A 23,763-nucleotide genomic window follows, 5' to 3' on the forward strand; every position below is an offset into this window, starting at 1 on the left:
GAGAGAAAGATACAGTAATGAACAGAAAGAAAAGACACCAATGATTACATATATGGCGGTAATGGTCCAGTAGGAGGTGCTTTTAACCCTCCTGCCGTGTTCGTTTCGCGCCCCTTACTTTGGTTTTCCAGGTCAAATCAGTCAGTTTTAACTGCTCTTCAATTAACACAAAAAACCTGAATCATCACCAAATTGTAAACAATGTCTCAGATGACTGGTTTGCATAAATTACTGCCATGAATATATCCAAAGAATAGACACTTGAAATGTTTTTCAAAATGAACATGTTGTATATTTGTGTGTATCTGATGAATGAAGATAATCCATCCCAGGGGCCAGCCATTCAATGAGAGAGGCACAACATTTTAGGGTAAACTTTTGTATTTTATTTCTTAATATTTATTGGTATTAACAGAAGAGTCACATTTGAACAGATATGGGAGTTAATGGTCCCCGGATAGGTGCTTTTAATTTTGTTTTGGGTATAGAAAACATGTTAATGTTGTTTTCCGTATGTGCTCTATATGACACTTAAATCCCGTGATCAGAGATGGGATAAGTTTAGTAGGTACATTTTTTACAATAACTCTTTTGTCCTTGTGTGAGACCATTGCTTTGTACCCGATCTTTGCCAAATGTAATGTAGGCTACTAGCAAAAGCATTGCAACCCAACATATTTAAGATAGTAATAGTACAATTCCTTAGGTGTATTTTTTTTATTTGCAACACGAGAAATAAAAAAGCAATAAAAACAACCATGGTTAAATTGTTTGGCTTTTTGAAAGCTATTGCATTTCTGTTCAGGTTTGCACCCTCATGGTTGATTGTTCTTGTTGTAAGTCTCTTTGTATAAAAGCATCAGCTTAATGTTATGTTATGTAATGTAATGAATTATCTGGACAGAAAAAATGTCAGGCATCAAAACATTTGACATCAGGGAAACATGGTCCATTAAATGCATCGCTTCACCACCAAGCGTCATTGATATAAACAGAGATCGTGTCCTCTTGAGTATATATAAATATTTGACCAAGACTGGCACGAGCCTCCAGTGCAGCAGCGTACAAGTGTTTAGCTCCAGGTCGATCACCACTTAACCTGCATACCAATGTTTATGTCTAGTTTAGGTTAAGCATATAAACAAGGGTTCAAAAGTAGAATTCCACTGGATCAAGTCTTCTTTAGGCAACACGAATAGGCCACTGGTATGCTCCATAAGATTTGATGCTTAGAGGCCACTAATCCTCTGGACAGCTGACTTTAAGTCACCTTGTTGTATCAGAGAACAACTTTAGATCAGTTGAGCAACATCAATGTGTTGAATCTGAATGACATTGGAATCATGAGTGAGAATATGTCACTGGACAATAAATGCTAATTAGGGGTTGAATATGGCATAGTGATTAGATTTATGCAACCACAATCTGTTTTGTTGGCGTACTATCCTTGCTTTTTCATTTTCTACTGTGATGTATTTGAAGGAGGGCATTGCTATGATGATATCGATGCAGGCAAAAAAAAGAAAAAAAAGCAGCAGAAGTAAGAGACGTCCGCTGTATTTAAGTGGTTATCAGACCCGTGAAGGCTTTCCACGGTTTCTCAAACTGATTTTGATGCTGCTTTTCAAGAAGACCTTGAACCTGCTGCATTGTAATGTTACATTAGAATTGCATGAAGGATATGTTTTTTTCATAGCTTTATCTTGTAGTGCAGGGCTGCCAGACTGAGGCTTCTTCAGCAGAGACGTGACGCGCCTTCTGACATCTGCTGGATGTGATATATACAGTACAGTACATGTCACTTCTCATTATGAATTCCCTCAGCAATTAGCTGGCTAGGCATTTGAATACGAAGCTGTCAACATTACTTGACTTCTAATCTTCTTTTTTCCATCTGCCACATATGACTGAATTATTATTCGCTGAATTAGACATGCAGTCATCTGTGTCTAATGCTAACCCCTTAAGTGTCTTAAATGAATTGACACATGAAAAACAACTCCAAGAAACCACAAAACCAAACAACTCATTACAATATCAAAGTGAAATAACATAAAATATCTCCTTTTTTCATGAATTCATTTACAACTAGCATGTATGTCATCTGTTTGTGATTTGCACATTCTGTATGTGTATTTGATGTGTGTTTGTATATGCGGAAAAAGGTTGGAAAAAGCTATAACATATAAGCTTTTTTTGTATTTAGGGGACACATTATTTCAATGAGCACGTGCTGTATAGTAGAACAAAAAAACAAAACAATATTTTCCTCGCACATACTCCATTGTATTTGAAGTTTATCAAAAGCTAAATGGTTTAATCACAAAGTGCCTAAAGTGTCTGACTAGAGATGATGAACCAGCTAACTGTCAACATAAAATCTCTTAACAATTAACCATGAAAAAGAGCAGCTATCTATCTTAGAGGTTAACTTTATTCTTTCAGTAAAATAATATTTTTTTCTCCTTCCACATGTTCCATGCCTCCGCTTTTATCTTGAAATTAATTCTACCGGAAGCACTTACTGGACGGAGTCGCCGGTTTTCACTTCCTTGATGCCCACAGCTAACAGAGCTGCACAATGAAAATACTCACTTTATTCAGCTTATTTGCCGCCTATTCATCAGCAAACAGCATCAACATCGAAGTGAGTCTGTATTATTTCACATGCAGCTATTATTATCCCGTAAATTAGTTTGTTTTAGTTTGAATTTCACCTGAAACGCCGTTCCCATGTTAGCTCTCTCTGCTGTCATGCTAGCTGTTGTGGTGATGAGCCTGATTGCTCGTATGAGACGAAACTAATACAATTATTTATTAATTTCCCCTACATTTCTTAGGAAAGCGCAGGGCAGTTGTTTAGCAGTGGTCATACAAACAACTGGGCTGTTCTGGTGAGTATTTATTGATTTAAACATTTCATTTTTAGCTAATTGATTGTCTGCATTAATGATGGCAGCAGCGAAAACATGTTTGTGAAAGCTGCTTTTCTTATTTGTTTGATGCTCAGGTGTGTACATCCAGATTCTGGTTCAACTACCGTCATGTGGCAAACACTTTATCCGTCTACAGGAGTGTTAAGAGGCTGGGCATTCCTGACAGGTAACTTTAATAACATTTCTGTATTGAAAATGTCTAATTTCATATCATATCTTTGGATACGTAACCGTGATCTTGTGGTTATCTAGAACAGAGACAGATTTAGATGATTAGTCTATTAATCTAAACACTCATCAAAACAATCATCAGATTAATGAACTATAAAAATGATAATCGATCACAACACTTTGGCCAACATTTTGAAAATGTGCAAACATGTAAAAACATAGGTACAGTTCTGGACTCCCATTTGAGCCTCACAAGAAATCCTCACAACCATTTTATCTCGCTGTAAGTCAAGATATTTTTTCAGTGTAAAATACTACTATTACAAATGTTTTACTTTCCTGTTCCTGCCTGGCATGGTCACCTAAACTCTAGGAATACACTTTCTATGATTGTATACGTGGCAAACTAAATAGTTGGCAAGCACTAAAACACATTCGATCATACTTTACAAAAGTAAGAAAGTGACGAGTATTCCGGCAGAAGCCTCTCGACCTTTATTCTGCCATTTAAAATCTTGAGCTTCTGCCAACTGAAAATGTATTTAAGACATACTTCATCACAAGTGCTATCAGTATTCTTAACTACATAATGTCTCAGAAGATCCAAGCAACAGATATGAATTAATTCATGATATGAACTGTTGTGAGGCATAATATGACCTTGTCTTTGTGTTTGCTTAACTAACTGCTTGCCTTATTTATTATTTAAACTTCCACCCAAGTAGACATTATATATTCATTATATATTCTTCCACCCAAGTAGACATTATATATTCATTATATATTCAATTCAATATATCATCCTTTGTGTGTATGTGAAAAAAGTCTTTTTATAAAAAGCATCTGAAAACCAAACTGAATTGAACTAATCAGTTCACAAATGGTATTTAACGACACACTGAACCTGTGTTTAGGACAAATGCAGCATTACCTTGTTTTCTAATGTCGTCATCTTTAATGGTCTCTGTTGTGTTCTCGTTCTCCAGCCGCATAGTTCTCATGCTGGCTGATGACATGGCTTGTAACCACAGAAACCCCAAGCCTGCCACCGTGTTCAGCCACAAGAACATGGAGCTGAACGTGTACGGTGACGACGTGGAGGTGGACTACAGAGGATATGAGGTCTGTTTGCATTGCAGTCAGAAGGTTATTCACACAAGAAAGCCAGTTTCCCTTTTTACAATCTGTTTCAAAGTCTAATAGTACATGTCTGCATCTTGAAGGCTAAAAAAACAGATTACTCCACATCTCAAAATTCATACATTTGTTTGAAATATATTCTTACCCCTTTGGTGAGAGCTTTAACCGGCATATTCTCTTTTAAACATCAGGCACAGTTATTACATGTTTGCATATGTTTTCTATTTAATGAACAAGACATTCATAAAAAGTTTAAAATCTGAAATGCAATGCAAGGTGGATGTATCCATGTAGTGTTTCACCAGCTTTATAGTAACTAAATACTGATGTATAATATCACTTGTAGGCAAATATTATACAGGTGCAGTCAGGAACTGGAAGCTGTTAATGTCAACACTGTGAGTCCAGTGTTTGCTCTTTCGGTTGGGCCGGAAATGATTTTATATTATTTGCATTCTCAAATAGAGTCTGCTCTAGGTGTTGTGTTTGTTAACACAAGGCGGAGTTCCCTGTAGCGTATCGACTCTTTATCACAGTTTGTTTTTGATTATTTACCCTGCTTCGTGTCCTTTTAAATATGAACAAATACCGCGCTACCGATCAATGTTTGCTGTCCAACGGTAATTACAGGCAAGAAAAGCAGATAAAGTATCAAGAGGGGGAACAAAGAAGAAAATAATACAATATTGATTTTCACAGTTTAATTAAAAGATAGAGCAGTCACCTTATACTGACCCCACTGATGCTGGTGTTCAGTTTTTAAATGTGTGTGTGTCACTGCTCACTGTTATACAAAGCCTCAGTGGATGTGTGTTGAATTAGAATACGCACATTACATAATACATCACATCTGACTCATGCAGGAATATTGTATCTGTATCCTCTTCAGGTGACCGTGGAGAACTTCCTGCGTGTTTTGACGGGCCGGCTGCCGCCCAGCACGCCGCGCTCCAAACGCCTCCTCTCTGACGACCGGAGCAACATCCTCATATATCTGACAGGTAACTAAAGGACAGATCCACCCTCACACACTCCACTGACACTCTCTACTAGGGCTGCACGATATTGGAAAAAACTGACAGGAGAAAAGATGTTTTTTTTTTTCCCGCAAATCATCCTTTCTTGAACTTTAATGCTATACAATTGGTATTTTTTTAACTATATTTAACCGGATGAAGGATTTTAGTCGCGGACGTCTGGATCTTAAGTTATCAGAGCAACAAGCTGAGCTAGCTCGGTTAGCCGCGCCGAACTGGAGAAACACATGAAACGACTTTATTCAGTGTTTTTACCTTTAATCACCGGGTCCATTTGCTTTGGAGATTTGATTGTGATTGGTGGTTTGCTGCATGTCACTCACTCAAGTACCCCTGACATAAGAGACGCGGAAGTTTTCCTTTTGTAGCAAGCAGCAAAATAATTATAACATGACGTGTTTGAGTTCATTTGCTTACTTAATATCGCAAGTCCTAAAAAATAAAAAAATAAAAAATCGCACGTCCTGCGATGTGAATATCGAACATGCGTATATATCGCGATTATCGTCACGACACGATATATCATGCAGCCCTACTCCGTAATTTTCGGACTATAAGCCACGCCTTTTTTCCCATTTTTCGACGCTGCGGCTTATATAACGGTGCGGCTAATCTATGGATTTTTACAGCTAGCAGCCACTAGGGGACCTCCTAAATCTATGGATTTTACAGGTTACAGTCCACCACCTTTAACTCTATGGGCTCTATGGCCGGTCCGCGGACCCCCACCTTTAAGCGGCGGGCTCCAGCAGGAAAAGCTGGAGGCCGGAAAAGAGTGAGACAGGTAGCGCGCAAAAGTAAAAGTGGAACCGAGAGTGGTACGAGAGACAGAACGAGAGCAAGACAGACAGACATTACGAGAGCGAGACAGTTTGTCCCCGTACCACTGGTTGAAAACCACTGCTGTAGATCACTGCCGGTACGTGCGCTGGGAGCGCACCGTTTAAGTTTGAAAGTTGAAAAGTTTGTGTGTCTGAAACGCTATGTGATACAGTACAGTTTACACAGCACATGTTCTGTAGCTACTATTGCACTAAATGCTAACACTTGAATACGTTATGCAAATATGCAACTTGTTTGTTGAAATGTTAATAAATGGGAGCTTCCTCAAACAGCCATCTCTTTCCCGATAATCCCCTCTGTGCACGAACCCTTACATATGGTAATTAAACATTAAAACACCTGCGGCTTATAGTCCAGTGCGGCTTATATATGTACACATCATTCAATTTAGCTGCTGCGGCTTATATTCAGGTGCGCCTTATAGTCCGAAAATTACGGTAATTATGAAGTAATGCTCGATCAGCTGTTATGGTTAAAGAAGTGTAAATATTCCTTTTACAGTGTCTACAACCCTGCTTAGCTAAAGAGACACATGTTTCAGAGAGGGATGTGAGAAAGAACTCCTTATGGTTGTCAGTAAAGTACCTGTATGTAGTTTGTAGCTTATTCAGGGGATTTCCTTAAGAAGGATGCAAGTGGGCCTCTTGTCTTGGGTCCTGAACATACAAATACAATACAGACATACAATAGAATAACAACTTAAATCAAGTTTTTTTTATAAAGCACATTTAAAAACGATTTTTAGTCAAGCCAAAGTGCTGTACATGTAAGACAAGCACACTACAATAACATAAGAAAAGAAAATAGAAAGGACACGAATTTACAGCAGAAATATAAAAACAAAACACAGAGAAATGTCAGGTGTCATGCTCAGCTCTGACTAGAAGGCCAGAGAGAAAAAGTGTGTCTTCAGTGAAGATTTCAACTTAAGATATAAAGAATCGTAGCTCATCAGATTCACAGATGTGAGAAATATAGAGTAGTAACAGTCTTAGCAGTACAATTAAATATAAAAACAGAGAGAGACCCCCAGCAGTACATGCAGGCGCAGAGCATTATATTATAGCCAGGTATTGATCAGTATATAATGTAACCAAACTTTCCACATCTTCATGTAGTTTGTCTTTAATTAATTTCTACATTTAGTAGATGACAGACTCATAGCAGCAACACTCATTAAATATATGGCATATGTTGTCGTTGTTCTAACCCTAATTGTTTCTTGTGGGTTAAGGTTAATTCAGTTAATTCAGTATTATGATTTATATTAAAGATTTGTTTTTCAGGTGAGGTATAGCACCTCCTCTAATTTACATTTCAGTAAAGCTTCAAATAGTTTTTCTACAGAACTGTGTTAGTTCACATCGTGTTTGCTGCAACGAAATACAGTATATTAACATGAGTTCAGGTTGTCTGTGTTTGATCTTTACTGCATCGATGGTTAAAGGTGGGGTAGGTAATTCACTTCAGAAACTCTTTTTGTTATATTCCATGGAATGCTATTAACATCCCGATAGCAATGAATATATTAAATGCTTTGACAATAAATACATAAAAAAATGTCATCTGTGGAAGCCGTAGTGCTGTAAAAAGCTCGACCAATCATCTGAACCGGCCCGGCTAAAGTAACTGGATGGCCTACCTGCCTGTCAGCCTTCCATCTGTGCACAAACTTATCTCGTGCCCTCATTGGTCATGTGCGCGTTCGTGTGTGTTAGAGGAGGGGCTCTGTAAGGAAGTGGCAGATTCCTTCCGGCTGTGTATTTTCAAATTCTAGCGCACTGGAGCTGGTTTCTCCAAAATGACCTACCCCACCTTTAAGTTGGCCCAGAAGGTAAAATCATTAAAAAGTTGACACTATTAAGTTGTTTGACGGAAAGGTTCTTACAATAGGGGAGCTGAAAATGCAATATTCGCAACACTGAGCATTATCTACCCCTTAAAAGGCATGTCACATCATGAGTCATGTTTCTAAACTCTTGAGATTTGTTTTTATAGATATATGTTTGAAAGAGTCTGTTTTGATTTCTTTACATTATTAATCTGTGGCTGCATGCAGGAGAGTTTCAGTTGTTTCTCCCCCACGGCTGCCAGCCGGTTTTATTTTCAGCTTGTTATTTTCTATTCTTTAACTTCTTCTATTTTTAGCAATATGAATCAGAGAGGAATTCATAATGAATAATATGTGTTTGTCTAACAGGCCATGGTGGAAACGGCTTTCTGAAGTTCCAGGACTCTGAGGAGATCAGCAACGTGGAGCTGGCCGACGCCTTTGAGCAGATGTGGCAGAAGAGAAGGTAAATAAAGTGGAAACTCACATAGAAGTGTGATGGGCCTCGTGCGGAAACATCCAACACTGTGTTCCCTCTGTTGTAAGTCCTCTTCACTATTTCCTTAATTCCCCTGAGGGCCAATTATCTAGGAAGCAAGTCAATACTCATTTAATGACATGTTATATATATCAAGTCTTTAGGAGCGACTCAGGAAGAGATTGGCTGCTTTTATAAGCCGTGTTCTTAAAATGCAGGGCTCTATACAAAATACACATTTTACAGTGTCACAGACTTTGCTCATTCACTACCTTGATTATTAATCAGTGTTTAAATGCATTGTGTTTTCAATGTTTTGGTGCTAAAAGATTTTGTAGATTTTCAGGAGTAAATTAACTCAAAAATATTGTTTTTAAATACCTCCAGCAGACTTCATTCGGAAACAGTCAGTGTTTGGTGAAATACGTTAATATTGTGAAACAGAACTTTTCAAGATGTTTACTTATCATTACGTTCGATCAGGGGCGAACCGTGTCTACCACAACTGGACCTTCTGTAGACACAGAAACCCCCCCCCCCCCCCCCCCCCCGCTGTTATAGTGTCCGTCTTCTCACTGAATTGTCGTCTTCAAAAGGGTACTCACAACAATTCCGCAACAACATCATCTTCACCTGTTGCACAACGTTAAAAACAATAAAACGGCATGAATTGCTTCGTGGCATTCATCTAGAATCTAGATCCTCTGTCTCGAGCCAGTTAACTACCGGGCCTTCTAGAGCAGTGGTTCTCAACTGGTGGGTCGCGACCCAAAAGTGGGTCGCAGACCCGTTTCGAGTGGGTCGCGGATATCTGAGTGAAGAAAAAAAAAGTTTGGAATTCTTTTTTTTCTTTTTTTTTGGGAAAAAGTCAAACTTTTATTTTGAAGGCCCGATTTTCTAACGCTGTGCATGCAGTCGGCGTTGGACTGGAAGTACCGGAGACCATAAACGGTTTTGAAAACTTCTGTCACGTAGTGATCATCTTCTCAATAAAACTTCTTTGCTGATGTTTTTTCGAGTCTTCTGGCCAATCAGAATCAAGAAGGTTGCCGGAAGTCCCCACGGAGAATAACTTTGCGGTAGAACTCTTCTTTATACATCCATGGGTACAACTTCAGATAAAAATGAACACATGATGAAATATGACCCCCGGTTTGATGATTGAGAGGTCACAGAACAATGGGGGCTATCTACCCTTACCCACAATTTAAAGTAAGTCACACAGACTATCTCCTCTTTACTCTTCTCGCAGCAAGATGTCAGAACAAAGTGAAAAACAAACAATGGCTTAACATATTAATATGTCGGGTAATAATAGATTTTTTTATTTTCTTCTCAGAGTGTACCAGAATGCATAGTTTGTTAGTATTTCTAAAAATCTCCTGGGGGAGAATCCCCCCAGACCCTGGTGGGGTTGGGTTTTCAGCATGTGTGCCTTTTTATACAGTTCAGCTTTGATTCCATCATCTCATTAAACCTTTTTTAAAAGCATACTTTAGTTCTGTGAAGGGATATCAGGGATAGGTGCAATGTACTTCACTTTAATTAATATTGTATGCTGAAAAGCGTATATATTACAGCATGTTTTTTTGTTGAATAGATTTGAGAAATTCAAATGAGTTTCATCTCACCTGCCATCACTGTAGGGGTGCAACAACTAATCGACTTAATCGATTAAAATCGATTACCAAATTAGTTGGCAACTAATTCAGTCGTCGATTCGTTGGTGACGTCATCACATGTGTTCTACACCCCGTTAAACTCCAACGTTATCGCTCTTTTGTATGGGTACAGGAGACATTTAAAAACATATGTTATGTATTATTGCTACATAAACATTATATCGCAGTCTTAGTGTCGCCAACTCAGTTTCTAATATGCAATATGACTACAAAATGCGTCTATAATGTATTTTCGATCTTCCGAATTCAGACGAGCGATCTCTCCCCCGCCTGCTTGCGAGGGGGCGGGGCAGTTTACACACACACGCAGGAGATGGCGGAGAGAACGCGCTCCGAGGTGTGGTTAAACTTTATCCGTCTCGATGTGGACAATGCTCGTTACCAAAATTGCAATAACAGTTTATCATATATCAATCAATCAATCAATGTTTATTTATATAGCCCAATATCACAAATGTTACATTTGTCTCAGTGGACTTCACAGTTTGTACAGAATATCAGTATGACAATACGACACCCTCTGTCCTTAGACCCTCACATCGTACAAGGAAAAACTTCCAGAGAAAACCCCACAGTTTAAAGGGAAAAATGGGAGAAACCTCAGGGAGAGCAACAGAGGAGGGATCCCTCTCCCAGGACGGACAGACGTGCAATAGATGCCGTGTGTAAATTGAAAAGATAATACATTTGCAACATAGGTAGTCCAAATGTTTTGAAATGCATGTGTGTATAATAAGAAGATGAATCCACGAGGATATCCATCCAGGACTTATGATCCAGGACCGCAGCCACGACTCAAGATCCAGGACTCGCAATCCATGACACAGGACCGCAGGATCATCCATGACTCCGGATCCCGACGTATATAGACACCAAAAAGAAAGAAATTTGGGGAAGCTGGGTTAATCGGAACATGAGAGTACACAGGTATAGACAGAGAGAAGGAAGAAGTAAGATGTCCCCCGACAAACTAAGCCTATATCAGCAAAACTAGGGGCTGAATCTAATCAGCCCTAACTATAAGCTTTATCAAAAAGGAAAGTCTTAAGCGCACTCTTAAAAACGGATAGGGTGTCTGCCGTCCGAACACAAACTGGAAGCTGATTCCACAAAAGTGGAGCTTGATAAGAAAAGGCTCTGGCTCCCATTGTACTTTTAGAGACTCTAGGAACAACCAACAACCCTGCATTCTTGGAACGCAATGCCCTAGTAGGACAATAGGGTATAATGAGTTCTTTAAGGTAAGATGGCGCCTGCCCATTAAGGGCTTTGTAGGCGAGAAGAAGAATTTTAAATTCTATCCTGTGTTCTATAGGGAGCCAGTGTAAGGCAGCCAGAACAGGAGTAATGTGGTCCCTTTTCCTAACTCTGGTTAGTACACGAGCTGCAGCATTTTGAATCAGTTGAAGCGACTTGACTGACTTCTTGGTACACCCTGATAATAAGGAGTTACAATAATCCAGCCTTGAAGTAACAAATGCATGGACTAGTTTCTCTGCATCGTTTTGAGGCAAGATATGCCTGATTTTTGCAATGTTACGTAGATGGAAGTAGGCGGTCCTTGAAATTGATTTTATGTGGGCGTTAAAGGATAAATCCTGATCAAATATAACACCAAGATTCCTTACAGCCTCACTGGAGGCCAAATTAATGCCATCCATAGTTAATATATCTTTAGATAATTTGTTTCGTAGATTCTTCGGGCCAAGTACAATAACTTCAGTTTTGGTCGTGTTTAACATCAAAAAAAAAAAATATAAAGGCGGTAAAACGAGCAATTTGTCTAAACATTTAGCAAAAGTGCACCACATTCAGACGGAGAAATGCACCGGGTTCGGCTGTCTTTCTAGTAGCTCTGTAGCCCCTTCCAAGAGTAACCTTTCCACGTCAGGTGTTATGTATGCTAGCAGCAACACGCAGAGTTAACTCAGTTATAAAAACATAGGTTAATGATTAGAGGTAACTGAATTAATTATTTTGTTAAAGTTTCAGCTATTCTGTTTACAGTTCTGTCATCACATTATTTAATATGATTTGTTAAAACATTGTTGTTTCTTTTGATGTGAAATATTATGCATTTAATTAAAATAAAAAGCAATGTTAGTTTTGTTCACAATTTGTTGAGTTAGTTTACCTTATTTCTTGTCAAAAGAACCGTTAATACTATCGTTGAAAGGACCGGATCGATAAGCAGTATTGATATAAGTAGTAGTACAGTTAAAACCTTAACGATCCGAATAATCGATTAATCGTTTCATTAATCGATAGATTAATCGATTATCAAATTAGTCGTTTGTTGCAGCCCTACATCACTGAATCATAAATCATTAGGCATACATGAAGGATAACTGAGTTTTTATTTCCTGTATTTTTTGTAATCAGGCTCTACTTCTCTCTTCTCTATTTGAGTCACTAATGCGATGATATTCACAAAAATCCCCACAATAGATAGTTTCAATAATCCGCTTATTGTTGTGTTTTTTAGTTTGTTTTTAATCTAGATCCGCTGTCTGTATATTCTCCTCCATAGAAGCCCAACCTTTTAGACTAATGAAAGCATCACCTGAACAGAAAGTGAATAACCAGAATACAAATGATTCCAAAACCTCTTATGAAGGAGAGGCTTTCATTGGAATGGGTTGATGTGTGTGTGTGTGTGTGTGTGTGTGTGTGTGTGTGTGTGTGTGTGTGTGTGTGTGTGTGTGTGTGTGTGTGTGTGTGTGTGTGTGTGTGTGTGTGTGTGTGTGTGTGTGTGTGTGTGTGTGTGTGTGTGTGTGTGTGTGTGTGTGTGTGTGTGTGTGTGTGTGTGTGTGTGTGTGTGTGTGTGTGTGTGTGTGTGTGTGTGTGTGTGTGTGTGTGTGTGTGTGTGTGTAATGGAGGTCATTAATTTTAGGGTGAAGACTTGGTTAGGGTTAGGCATGTGATGGTTAAGGGTAGGATAAGTCTCCAGGAAATGCATGTAAGTCAATGTAATGTCCCCTGAAGTGATGTATACATGGTGTGTGTGTGTGTTGGTTTTTCTTGGTTACCATGGCAACTGCATTATGTAAGATGGTTTGGAGGTTTGTGTAGTGCCAGGTTTTTTTTTATTGGCGCAAATGGATGAGAGATATGCCATCTGTGTTCTTTCTCATCAGTCCTGTTTGAGAATGATCCTCTGTGTGTGTGTGTGTGTGTGTGTGTGTGTGTGTGTGTGTGTGTCTCCAGGTATAACGAGCTGCTCTTCATCATAGACACCTGTCAGGGCGCCTCCATGTACGAGCGGTTTTACTCCCCAAACCTCATGGCTCTGGCCAGCAGTCAGGTCGGAGAGGACTCTCTGTCGGTGAGTTACCTGCCCTCACACAATTAACATTAAATTAAAAATCATCCATCAGTTTGTCAGGTTTTGTAATAAGCCGCGTGGTTTCATAACACATTGCAACTCAAGACTAGGACAGAGCAACGTGTTCATACACACTCTCCCCTTAATACAATCTCAAGTGTAAAGATTTGTTTTGCTAAAGGCACAAAAGTCATATCTTTCCAAAAATACTTTATAAACAAAAATGAATCCTTCTGAATAATTTTTGTACGACCTGTTAAGCACGAGTTGAGATGTCTGTGTGTGCTGCCCTCTGCTGCGCAATCAAACACATATTATCAACCATTACAATGTTGGCTTTCTTACAATTACATGATTATCTAACCAAAAAGCGTGGTTTTGGAAAACCTTTGTGAATGTTTTGTATGCAGTTCAGTTTAGAAGAGTAATTTACAGCGTAGATAAAAAAGGCAAAATAAAAATGCACTGATTTCAGGTAAATAACAAACTTCTTATTTTGATACGTCAGCAAAAAAAAAAAATGTAATGATAAGATCTGTACATAATCAGGAATGTAGCACACCATGGAAGTGAAGCAAATTATGTTTGATTTAATGTGAAAGTGCATTAAAAAAATTTTGTTGACAATGAATGAAGGACGGTTATTTCATTCTGAACATCAAATCTTTTACACCCATATCTGCAATACCACAGTGTAGTTGAAGGTGTTGGAAGTCAGTCAATATGGCCGACTGCCAGCACTAGCAAGTTATTTCATTCATACCATATATTAAAATGAAGTGCAGTTGTGAGGAGTACTTATATTTGATCTGCAGTGATCATGCAGCGTATTCATTCACAATGCCAAACTTCGCTTATCAGACTTCGAAAGTACATAATTACACACGACGTCAAACCATAACACTTTTCGCACATTAAAACAAAGTGGCATGTTTTTGTCCTGATGTATCCTGAGGGTAAAGAGTTATTTGTGGTGGATGAGACATGACTGGGATTTATTTGATCATCCAAAGGAAATATAATCTTGTTCCCAGTCTTGGGCAAAGAAGGATTTCTGAGCCAAAAGTAAAAAAAAAACATCCCATCACCTAAAGTGTTGTTGGACAATGAATATACAAATGTTTTTTCTTTTTGTCCTCCCACAGCATCAGCCAGATTTGGCCATCGGAGTCCATCTGATGGACCGCTACACCTTCTACCTGCTGGAGTTCCTGGAAGACATCCACCCTGCAAGCAAATCCAATATGAATGACCTGGTGAGTGTGACTTTAACTAATGTCAGAGAGAACAAACGTACTGTAGAGCAGACATTATAGAATCAGTCGAATTGGTAAACTAAGGCTGCATCTACACGGACACGAAAAATAACCAAATTCGATATCAAAAATGTATTCCGTCCACACGGTATCGGCTCAAGAAACGTGTCCGTCCACACGAGACCGCTCGACCCGCTGGAGACGCTGTGGTACATATGCCGGGCCTGTAAGTGGCGCTGTACTTCCGCCACAAAATACGCCAAAAGCAGCGAAGAAGACCCCCCGAGCATGGTTGCCATGGTTGCCTGGTTGCCCTTCTGTTTATTCTCCGCGGTGGATTTAGCATGTAGTTCATGTAGTTCTCCATGTCCACTTGTTGCTGATGGTTGTGGTAGAGGAGCTGTAGATTTTGCACTAACATCTGCTACTGACCATGCTACAGCAGTGAGCAGCAGAGGTGGGGAGAGGCGGGGCTATGGCTTCATGGTTATCAGGAAATGATCGTATAGGACGTACACACGGAGCCGTTAGGCCCCCCCAGAGCGTTTCTTCCGCAGATCTACCCACCTTGGGACCCGTTGCCGTTTGAGGGCTCCGTTTCCACGGTTCCGATACAACCCGTTTCGTGTCCGTGTGGACGGGGCCTAAGTTAATTGAAAATAATTCACCGCACCAGACAATACTGAATTGTATCAGCTTTATAAAGACAAATGCCAAACATTCTCTGGATTCTGCTTCTCTATTGTGTGTATGTAATTCCTTTATGTTGTATAGCACTGCAAGTACCTACTCGGCACTAATTAGATTATAATTGGATTTCAAACCTCATAAGCGATTTGAAGACCTCAATTTAAGTCCTGAGAAAATGGAGTGTTCCTTTTGTTGTTAAAGATGTATTGGTTAACTGAAATAAGTTAATATTTAGAAAATGATTGTGGCAGATTTAACAGATATCCATGCAGGATCCACTTTGTGTGACTGTGGCAGGTAAATGCAGCTTCCCTCCTCTTCCTCCTCTGTCTGCTGTTTGTGGTCCTAAAGGAGATGAAAGTCACACAGCACTTGAAGCAGAATGTCTGATACTGTGTTTAGGCTTTTTGGCCTTTCAGCCATGACGGAGGTGATGGGAGAACACGCTGCTTCAGGCCACGGCCTCCCTTTTTATCTTCCACAGTCCTGCAGAGATCCACTGCCTCCTCACCAGGAGTTAAAATCAACTGCCCTGAAATCCTCTCCCTGCACTCAGCGCCAGCTAAATCAATGCTCTCTGACTAACGCTTATTATTCTCTCCAATCTTCCTTTTTCTGGAGATGCACTCTTTGTTCTCCAGCTATGTTGTGGATTTAAGGATCGATATCATGGATTTCCCGGACGAGCCCTCTGTTGTTGTCTTTAATCCAGTCTGCAGAAGCTTGCCCTTTGATGAATCAGAAATTGCCTCCACCTTCTCAACAAAATCCTCCTCCAATTGTCCAATCCTCGTTTGTCTGATAGACAAAATGCTAACCTCGGTTTAATGATTTTCTTTTTCATTTCATTTCAAACGAAGAGACCAGTCAGAGAAAACACTGATGAACACTTGAGAGGATTAACCCACAAGTGGTGACACACCATTACAATACATTGCATTTAGCTGACGCTTTCATTCAAAGAGACTTACAATAAGTACGTTCGACCAGGAAAATACAAACTTGAAGAAAACAGAATCATAAGTACATCAGGTTTCATAGAGCTAAACATTTCAAGTGCTACTCAACTGGCTTTAGATAAGCCAGTCCTTTATTAGTATATAAGTGCTTTGTTAGTAATTCAATCGCTCGAAGTGGAGTCGAAAGAGATGAGTTTTCAGTCTGCGCCGGAATATGTGTAAGCTTTCTGCTGTCCTGATGTCAATGGGGAGCTCATTCAACCAATCACTGAAAGATTTCTGATTGATGATGGCATAAACAAATGTCATGCTGCTTGCACCTTTGAACAGCTCCCACTGACGCTGTAGCCATGTTTGACGCAGCTGGCTCCTGTCTGTAGTATAGAAAGTGAAACTCTTTAACACCATCTGACCCACTGTCTCCTGGAAAAAGTGACCTGCACAATTGAATTGATGCTAAAGCTCTTGACAGCAGCATGAGCAGATGTCTACTGTACTGCAGATATTTATCTAGTAGCATTTATTTATATAGTTTGGAAAGGGTTCGTTTTCGTCATTTCCTCTGTCTCCCCATTCAACACTGACACTAAAAATGAAAGTTTCAGGAGCTTCTAAAGATATCAATAGTCATACTTAAAAGGAGATAGAAAGTAAAACATTAACATTTGTCGTTTAACATTAATACAAATTTGGATTTGACTTTAAAGTTCATGGCAACAAATTGAGATGAACTCCATTTTGCAAATAAATGCTTATCAGATTTAAAACTGTACTATTTTAGTTTTGACAGGGTTTTTATTTGTAAATGGCAGATTGTGATGTGAATGGAGCCTTGCCTCTTTTGCTGTTTTTGAAGTTTAATATTTCTAACACACTGCTTGTGTTTTCTCCCCAGTTCAAAGTGTGTCCCAAGAGTCAGTGTGTGTCCACTCCGGGCCACCGTACTGACCTCTTCCTGAGGGACCCAGGAAGTGTCCTCATCACTGATTTCTTTGGCAGCGTGCGCAAGATTGAGATCACCATGGAAACCATCAACTTGACCGACCCCATCCAGCAGGTGGAGCTGAGGTAAGCAGAGTTATTTGGCAATGATTAGAATATGTATGGCTAGGGAGATAGAAAAATACATAATGAAAATGACTTTATTCGCTGGGTCTTTAAAACGTTAACTTAAGGTATTTTAACCTTCTTATTGGACGCCATCGGAAGCAATCTGCCACTCCCAACCAGGCTTGATCAATAAGTCTATACCTAAACCTATTTTCTTTTTATTATAACCCCTCTCTTTGACAAACACTCAACTTGATTTCTCACTGCCTGATAATGTTCTGTTTATATAGTTGTTCCATTATCGGTGGTATAAGTTTGCTGTTTTATAAGTGGTTCAAAGATAATGAAATCATTATTTATTTTGTTTTAATCTTTTTTACAAGTGTATTTACGTTGTGTAAGTCGACCCAAATCAACTAACAAGACTAAACAAATAATATTTGAATGATAAAACATATTCATCAATAGAATATATAATAGAAACTAATCCGTATGAACCCTTTTGTTCCCCATACGTCTAAAGTGAAGTGATGTTCAAGGTGGATTGGGGACAACCTGCATGTAAAAAAACGTGAATTGAGGTGTCTTTGTTTTAATTGAAGTGCTGCGGACAACATTCGTTTTGCTTTTGTTTCTCAACCTGCTAGACCTTTGATTTCTCTCCGGTCTCTTATTAGCTATATTGACTTCTCTACTAATGACGTGAGTTGCTATGACTACCCTGTAGGTGATTTAAGACCTGCCACGGTTGACCAATGACATGGCTGCTTGAGGTTAATACAGCTCAATCAGATGGTACTTATAATCAGTTCCTGCACTTTCGCAACAAAGTGAGGATCATAATTGAACAGCCTGTGTAGTCTATAAATCAGTAACTCTTCATCAGTGGCCCTGAGTGAGCAGCGGTGCTTCTGATTGGTTGAATGTGGCGCCACCCTGGGATGAATTTAACCAAATGCATCCAAATTTGAATTCAGTTCATTCTCTCATAGCATCAAGTCGAGACATGATGTGAGAAATATATTCAGCCACTAGATGTCTGTAGAGAGCTGTCAAACTCTGTGTCATGAAATATGGTTAACTTTCTCATATTAGTTCCCACACACTAATCCCCTGGAGTTTTTGGAAACGCTCAGCTAATGCACCAAAATACAATCACTCCTCCTTATTTTGGCTCATTAGGCTGAAGGTAAGGAATAGATTGTAGTGCTCTACAAACAGATGTGATGGAAATTAAAACTTTATTACACTCACTATTCTATTAATTCCATCAAGATGGGATTTAATCGAACCACTGGGAGGTGTTATAGTGAAAGGACCTCATGTGGTTGGCTGCTAATTCGTAATTAAGAGGTAATTGCTAAACTGATTTTAGTCATCTGCTGTTTTGGCTCTAGGCTAGTTAGTCATTGCACACAACTTCCCCTATTAGTTTATTATTGATTAGAGGCTGACTCTAGGTCTGCTGATCTCATACAACAAAGAAACACAGCAGCGGTGTATCGAGCTGCCTCTTGCCCTCATTCAGTCCTAGAGAGACGTTGCATCTACCATTCTGATGTAAGATCCAGCAATCCCCATTCATTTGATGTTTAACGGAGCTCAGTTTACTGATGCAGCAAAGCACTAGCGGCTTCTTTCTACTTTTAGGAATGATAGAAAACACTATCGTAAAAAGTTTAAAGGTGTTGAGGAGGCTTACAGCACTCTCTGTCATTTTGGCTGTCACATTTAAGTTTTTTGTTAAAGGGGACACTTGTATGCTAATTGTCATACCTGTACTGTGACATGTTTTGATGCTTTAATGCCATACTGCCTGTGCTGCAGCTCCTCTTTTCACCATCAAAATCAGTCTGCTCTGATTGGTTTGCTGGTTGGCTCTGTTGTGATTGGTCAACCGCTTATGGCGCTTTTCCACTGCAGCACGGTTTAAGCGTGCCGTTCCAAACCCGGCCCATTTTTTTTGCTTTTCCACTTGAGGTAGTTCCGGCTCAGGGCTACTTTTTCACCTGTATTCTGGCCCTCCAAAATCAAGGTTCTTACCGAGCCAACAACCGGGCTGAATATGCTAAACTAGTGATGTAAACACTATCGACTGCTGAATGGTCAGAGAGAATCACTGGCAAGGGGGCTACAACTACAACAAAATGAACATATTTGACCGTGATTTAATTGTAATACACGTTTCAAAATGATGCCGAAGTAACAACATACTGATACAAGTCTGAGGACAGACGGCAGGCGAAAAAACTTTTGAAATGCGTGTTTTCAGAATGGAGTTCGGATCGCTAACGTTATATATGCTCCGACCGTCCACACTCACAACAACGGCCTACAGACATAAATAAACCAGCGACTGTATTCGCCATGACACAGACAGTCTGTGGTTTGTACTTGTTTAACTTTTGTCTAGTTTCTGAACAGATATGAAGAGCTGTGAGCTCTGAGTGCTAACTGCTAACGGCTGATGTTTTGGTTTTGTGGTTCGCATTGAAGATGACGTCTACACTGCGTTGCTATAGTTACTGCTCCAGCTACTAAACTGCAATGGAAACGCAGCATAAAGTGAGCCTAGCCTACCAAGGCCTAACCATACCGTACTAAGCCGTGCGAGGCCCTGCAGTGGAAAAGCGCCATTAGAGATGTCCCGCCCCTTAACCTACAATGTGTTGGCGTGCTGGCACAATAGAGGTGTGAGTGTTACATCGTGATGTCTTTATGTTATACAAGGAGTCCAATGGATTCAGGCATGCTTACAAAAAGCACAATAGGTCTCCTGTAACATGTTGGTGAGATTAATATTGCATTGTGAGTTGGGTGATGGAATATTCTCTGGCAAATTGTTAAAGGAGGTTAGGTATACAAGGATGTTTTTCAGAGAATAAAAACATGATTTGAATCACCAGGGTGATTATCAAATTGTGTCATGTATTGTAATAGAAATGGGATAGTTTCAAGGTGACTGTATTGCCAGTGTAAACATGTGCAGCTTGCCACACAAAATAACAGAAGGCTAAACAAAGGCATGTTATTCACGGCACGACCACGTACAAAATAGAAATACAGTAGCTCTTTAGTATTCGTGCAGGGTCTTGCATGTAACATATATGTTTTCCCCCTTATGTTTTCTTGGTTACAGAAAATCCAGCTTGATGCACAGAAACACAGAAAAACAAGCGTCTCTCTCTAGACGCTTAAATGATGGGAAAGACCAGATTTACAGTAGAAAATTGGTACTGGGACTATTAATGGAGTATTGATTGGATCAAGTCGAAATCAATGAACCATTAAAACAGAATCCAGCTTCTCAAACAGAGACTTGCTGCTTTTCTTTATTATATATAACTGGATATCTTGTTACAGGCACATTCAAATGTATCTCCTCAGGGTTTAAATCAACATTTATTTGCACGTTCTTATCGGTTAATTTGGCAAAATAACAGATTAACAATAGCATAAATAATGATTTGTTGCAGCTCTACTTACAGACATCATCCAACCTCTTTTATATAAATGTGTTTCTAAATCCAGACTGGGCTTGGTTCAACTGTTTTTTGCAACACATCTGGATCGTGTCAAAAAAGCAATCACGGAAATGGATCATTATGAGACCTCTGTGTCCGGCACCACAGGTTAAATTACATAATAGCGTTTCCGAAAGACCTGAACATGGAATGTAGTTAGCTGTGTGTGTTCCCAGGGAGAAAATATCACAGATGTCCTCTGTAAAAAGCTGTTATTAAATATAGTGCAGGTTCTCCGACAGGTGCAGCAGGATATTTAGAGAAGATGGGTACATGAGTGTCCAAGTGTGTAAGTATTTTTCTTTTCTGTTGCTCACTCATCCCTCCCTTATCCTCTCTTCTCCTCCCACCCATTTTCTAAACGGCCGCTTCTGCCTCAGAACAAGCTCTTCCATTAAGTGAATTGCTCTTGAGGCAGAGGACATTTTAATGGACCCCTCGATTATTTTCATTATACATGAGCTTAACAGTGTAATGACTCACGTCCAGCCGTAGGTGCTTATTGACCAAAACATGTCGTCTTGTGGGGTCACAAAGCTCCAAAGATTATCATATTTAAAGCCAAATTAATTTCCCCCTTTTGATTAATAAAGTGCATTTAATGTCATTTGTGAGACTGCAGCGCTGGAGAGGCTCTCCAAAAAGTACTTTTCATTAGTCGAAAAGATGTTAAAAGGAAATGTGTCTTACCTAAAGGTGGCAGCTGCAGTAACACTGGAACTGTAGGTGGGGAGGGACGATCACATCTATCAGAATCAGCTAAGTGCATTGGAAAATGTTCTCCAAAAATAACTTTATTCACTTAGAAAATAGAGTGGAAAGTGGTCTGAATTAAAGACGAGATATTATGCAAAGTTTTAGGTTAATATTTGTATTTTGTGTCTCTACTGTAACATGTTTACATCCTTTTAGAGTTCGAAAAGCTCTTTATTTTACTCATACTGCCACCGCTTTTCCCCCTCTGGGTGTTTCTCAATGTCGAGGACGCTTCCTTGGTAGCACATGTACCTCCGAGTCAGTTGCTTCAGAAGCGAGGCAAGAGTCCTCCCTAGCCTTGGAAAACGAAGAATGGTGGAACAGGTGTGCAGGTGTGCGTCATATGCGAGACCCCGCCTTAAATGGAGCACGATTTCCGACAAAGATTTTTGGAAATTGGTCCGTGCGCAAAGCATTGTGGGGATTTTAAGACCGCGGAGTCTACGCATGTGCAGCCTCGAAATTTCCCGCAACGAAGCACGCCGGCCTCGGTAGAATTCCAATCATCCTGGACATTGGAACAGTCCTTCGGCGGGACTCGATGACGTAGTATCCTTGAAATAGTGGCTCTGGAGCAGCTTTACTCGACATTGAGAAACACCCTCTGTCTGAAACCAGAGCCCAGTCTGCTCTGATTGGTTAGCTGGCCGGCTCTGTTGTGATTGGTCAATTGCTTATAGATTTCCCGCCCCTTAGCCTGTCACGTACAATGTGTTGGAGCGCTATCCAATAGAAGCACAAGTGTTACAGCGATGTCACTATGTTACAGAAGTAAACAAAAGAGTCCAATGGAGGCGTTTCAGGCAAAGGAGAGAAACTCCCCCTGGATGGAGCATTGGGATTGTAACCATTGCAGACCATTTACATCAGGGGTGTCAAACTCACACACACAACACAGTGGGCCAAAATAAAAAAATGGGTACTAGTCGAGGGCCGGACTGGTTCAATGTTTATTGCAAAACTTATTGAAATGAACTTTTTGCACAAATTAAACCTGGAACTAACAAAGCTTAAATTATTGCCTATAAAAACAACATTAAATTATCAGTTGCATTCATTTTTATTATGGCTCTATCTGCAGCTTTTCCAGAGTCATTTCTTATGATTACATTTTTCCACAGGCCAACAACAGCTTCAACAAAACTATTTCCCTCAAAGAGAAAACCCAACATGCCCTGTTGTCTCAAGAAAGAAAGTGCAGAAGGAAACATCCATGTAAACTCTGTGTGCTGCTGTGATGCTAGCCCAGATACTTGGCATCTCATCTCGGGTGCAAGTTCATCAATGTTTGGGGTTAGGCTCTGAGCTGAGGAAACCCTCAGGATGGAGTGAAGGTGTGCGTGCAATATACCAGCGGGCCAGATCTAATAGTAATTAAAAATGATCCTGCGGGCTGAAATTAAATCCACCAAGGGCCTGATTTGGCCACATGTGATTTACATGCACAAAAACCTAGATGGCACCTTTTAAAGGAAATTTGAGCTAACGATGGCCGCTGGAGTAATACAGAAGCTGTAAGTGGGGTGGGCCGATCACATCGATTAGAATAAGCTAAGTGCATTGGAACATCAACTCCAAAAACATCTCTCTTTACATGGAAAGTGGTCTGAATTGAATGAGAGTATTTCTTGTGCTCACTGAAAAAGGGTGAAACAGCGGTGACACATTTCAGTGACATATTTCCAGTAGCAGAGAGCTGGCAGCTCACAGGGGGCTCGGCGGGGGGTCGTCTCCGACCAGTTTCCTTCTGTCTCTGTTCCTGTCTATCAAAGCTCCTCCTGCCCCGCTGCACAGACATGGGGAGAAAAGAGACGTGCAGAGAAATGGGTTGAAACTAATCGGATGAAGACGGAAACAAAGGAGGAATGACATGAGCCATAAAGTCAGAAATAATTTGAGCAACACTAACTCAGTGGGAGAGAAAGTAAAGAAAAAGCAGAACCGGTTGCTTCACACAGCGAGCGGTGGCTCTCTGGGGGATTTTGCCCACTTTGTCAGCAGCTGCCTGACCTGAACTTTCTTTGATTGGACAAAAAAGGCCACTCTGTCAAACCTCCACTCGACTGTGACCTTTAGCTGAGAGTC

General features: G+C 40.0%; 1 protein-coding gene across 1 annotated transcript in view; it reads left to right on the plus strand.

Moving 5' to 3' along the window:
• Positions 1–2,502: 2,502 nt before the first annotated feature.
• pigk (phosphatidylinositol glycan anchor biosynthesis, class K) overlaps positions 2,503–23,763 on the plus strand; it is a 38,779-nt gene continuing 17,518 nt past the window's right edge. The window contains exons 1-9 of the mRNA XM_079651942.1: positions 2,503–2,647; positions 2,841–2,894; positions 3,011–3,102; positions 4,094–4,229; positions 5,137–5,248; positions 8,328–8,424; positions 13,326–13,443; positions 14,589–14,699; positions 17,244–17,416. Of these exons, the coding sequence (XP_079508068.1) occupies positions 2,582–2,647; positions 2,841–2,894; positions 3,011–3,102; positions 4,094–4,229; positions 5,137–5,248; positions 8,328–8,424; positions 13,326–13,443; positions 14,589–14,699; positions 17,244–17,416 (959 nt within the window). The 5' untranslated portion in view covers positions 2,503–2,581. The remainder of the gene's footprint in view (positions 2,648–2,840; positions 2,895–3,010; positions 3,103–4,093; positions 4,230–5,136; positions 5,249–8,327; positions 8,425–13,325; positions 13,444–14,588; positions 14,700–17,243; positions 17,417–23,763) is intronic.

The sequence above is a fragment of the Notothenia rossii genome (genome assembly GCF_949606895.1).
Source record: "Notothenia rossii genome assembly, chromosome: 9".
Lineage (NCBI taxonomy): Eukaryota > Metazoa > Chordata > Actinopteri > Perciformes > Nototheniidae > Notothenia > Notothenia rossii.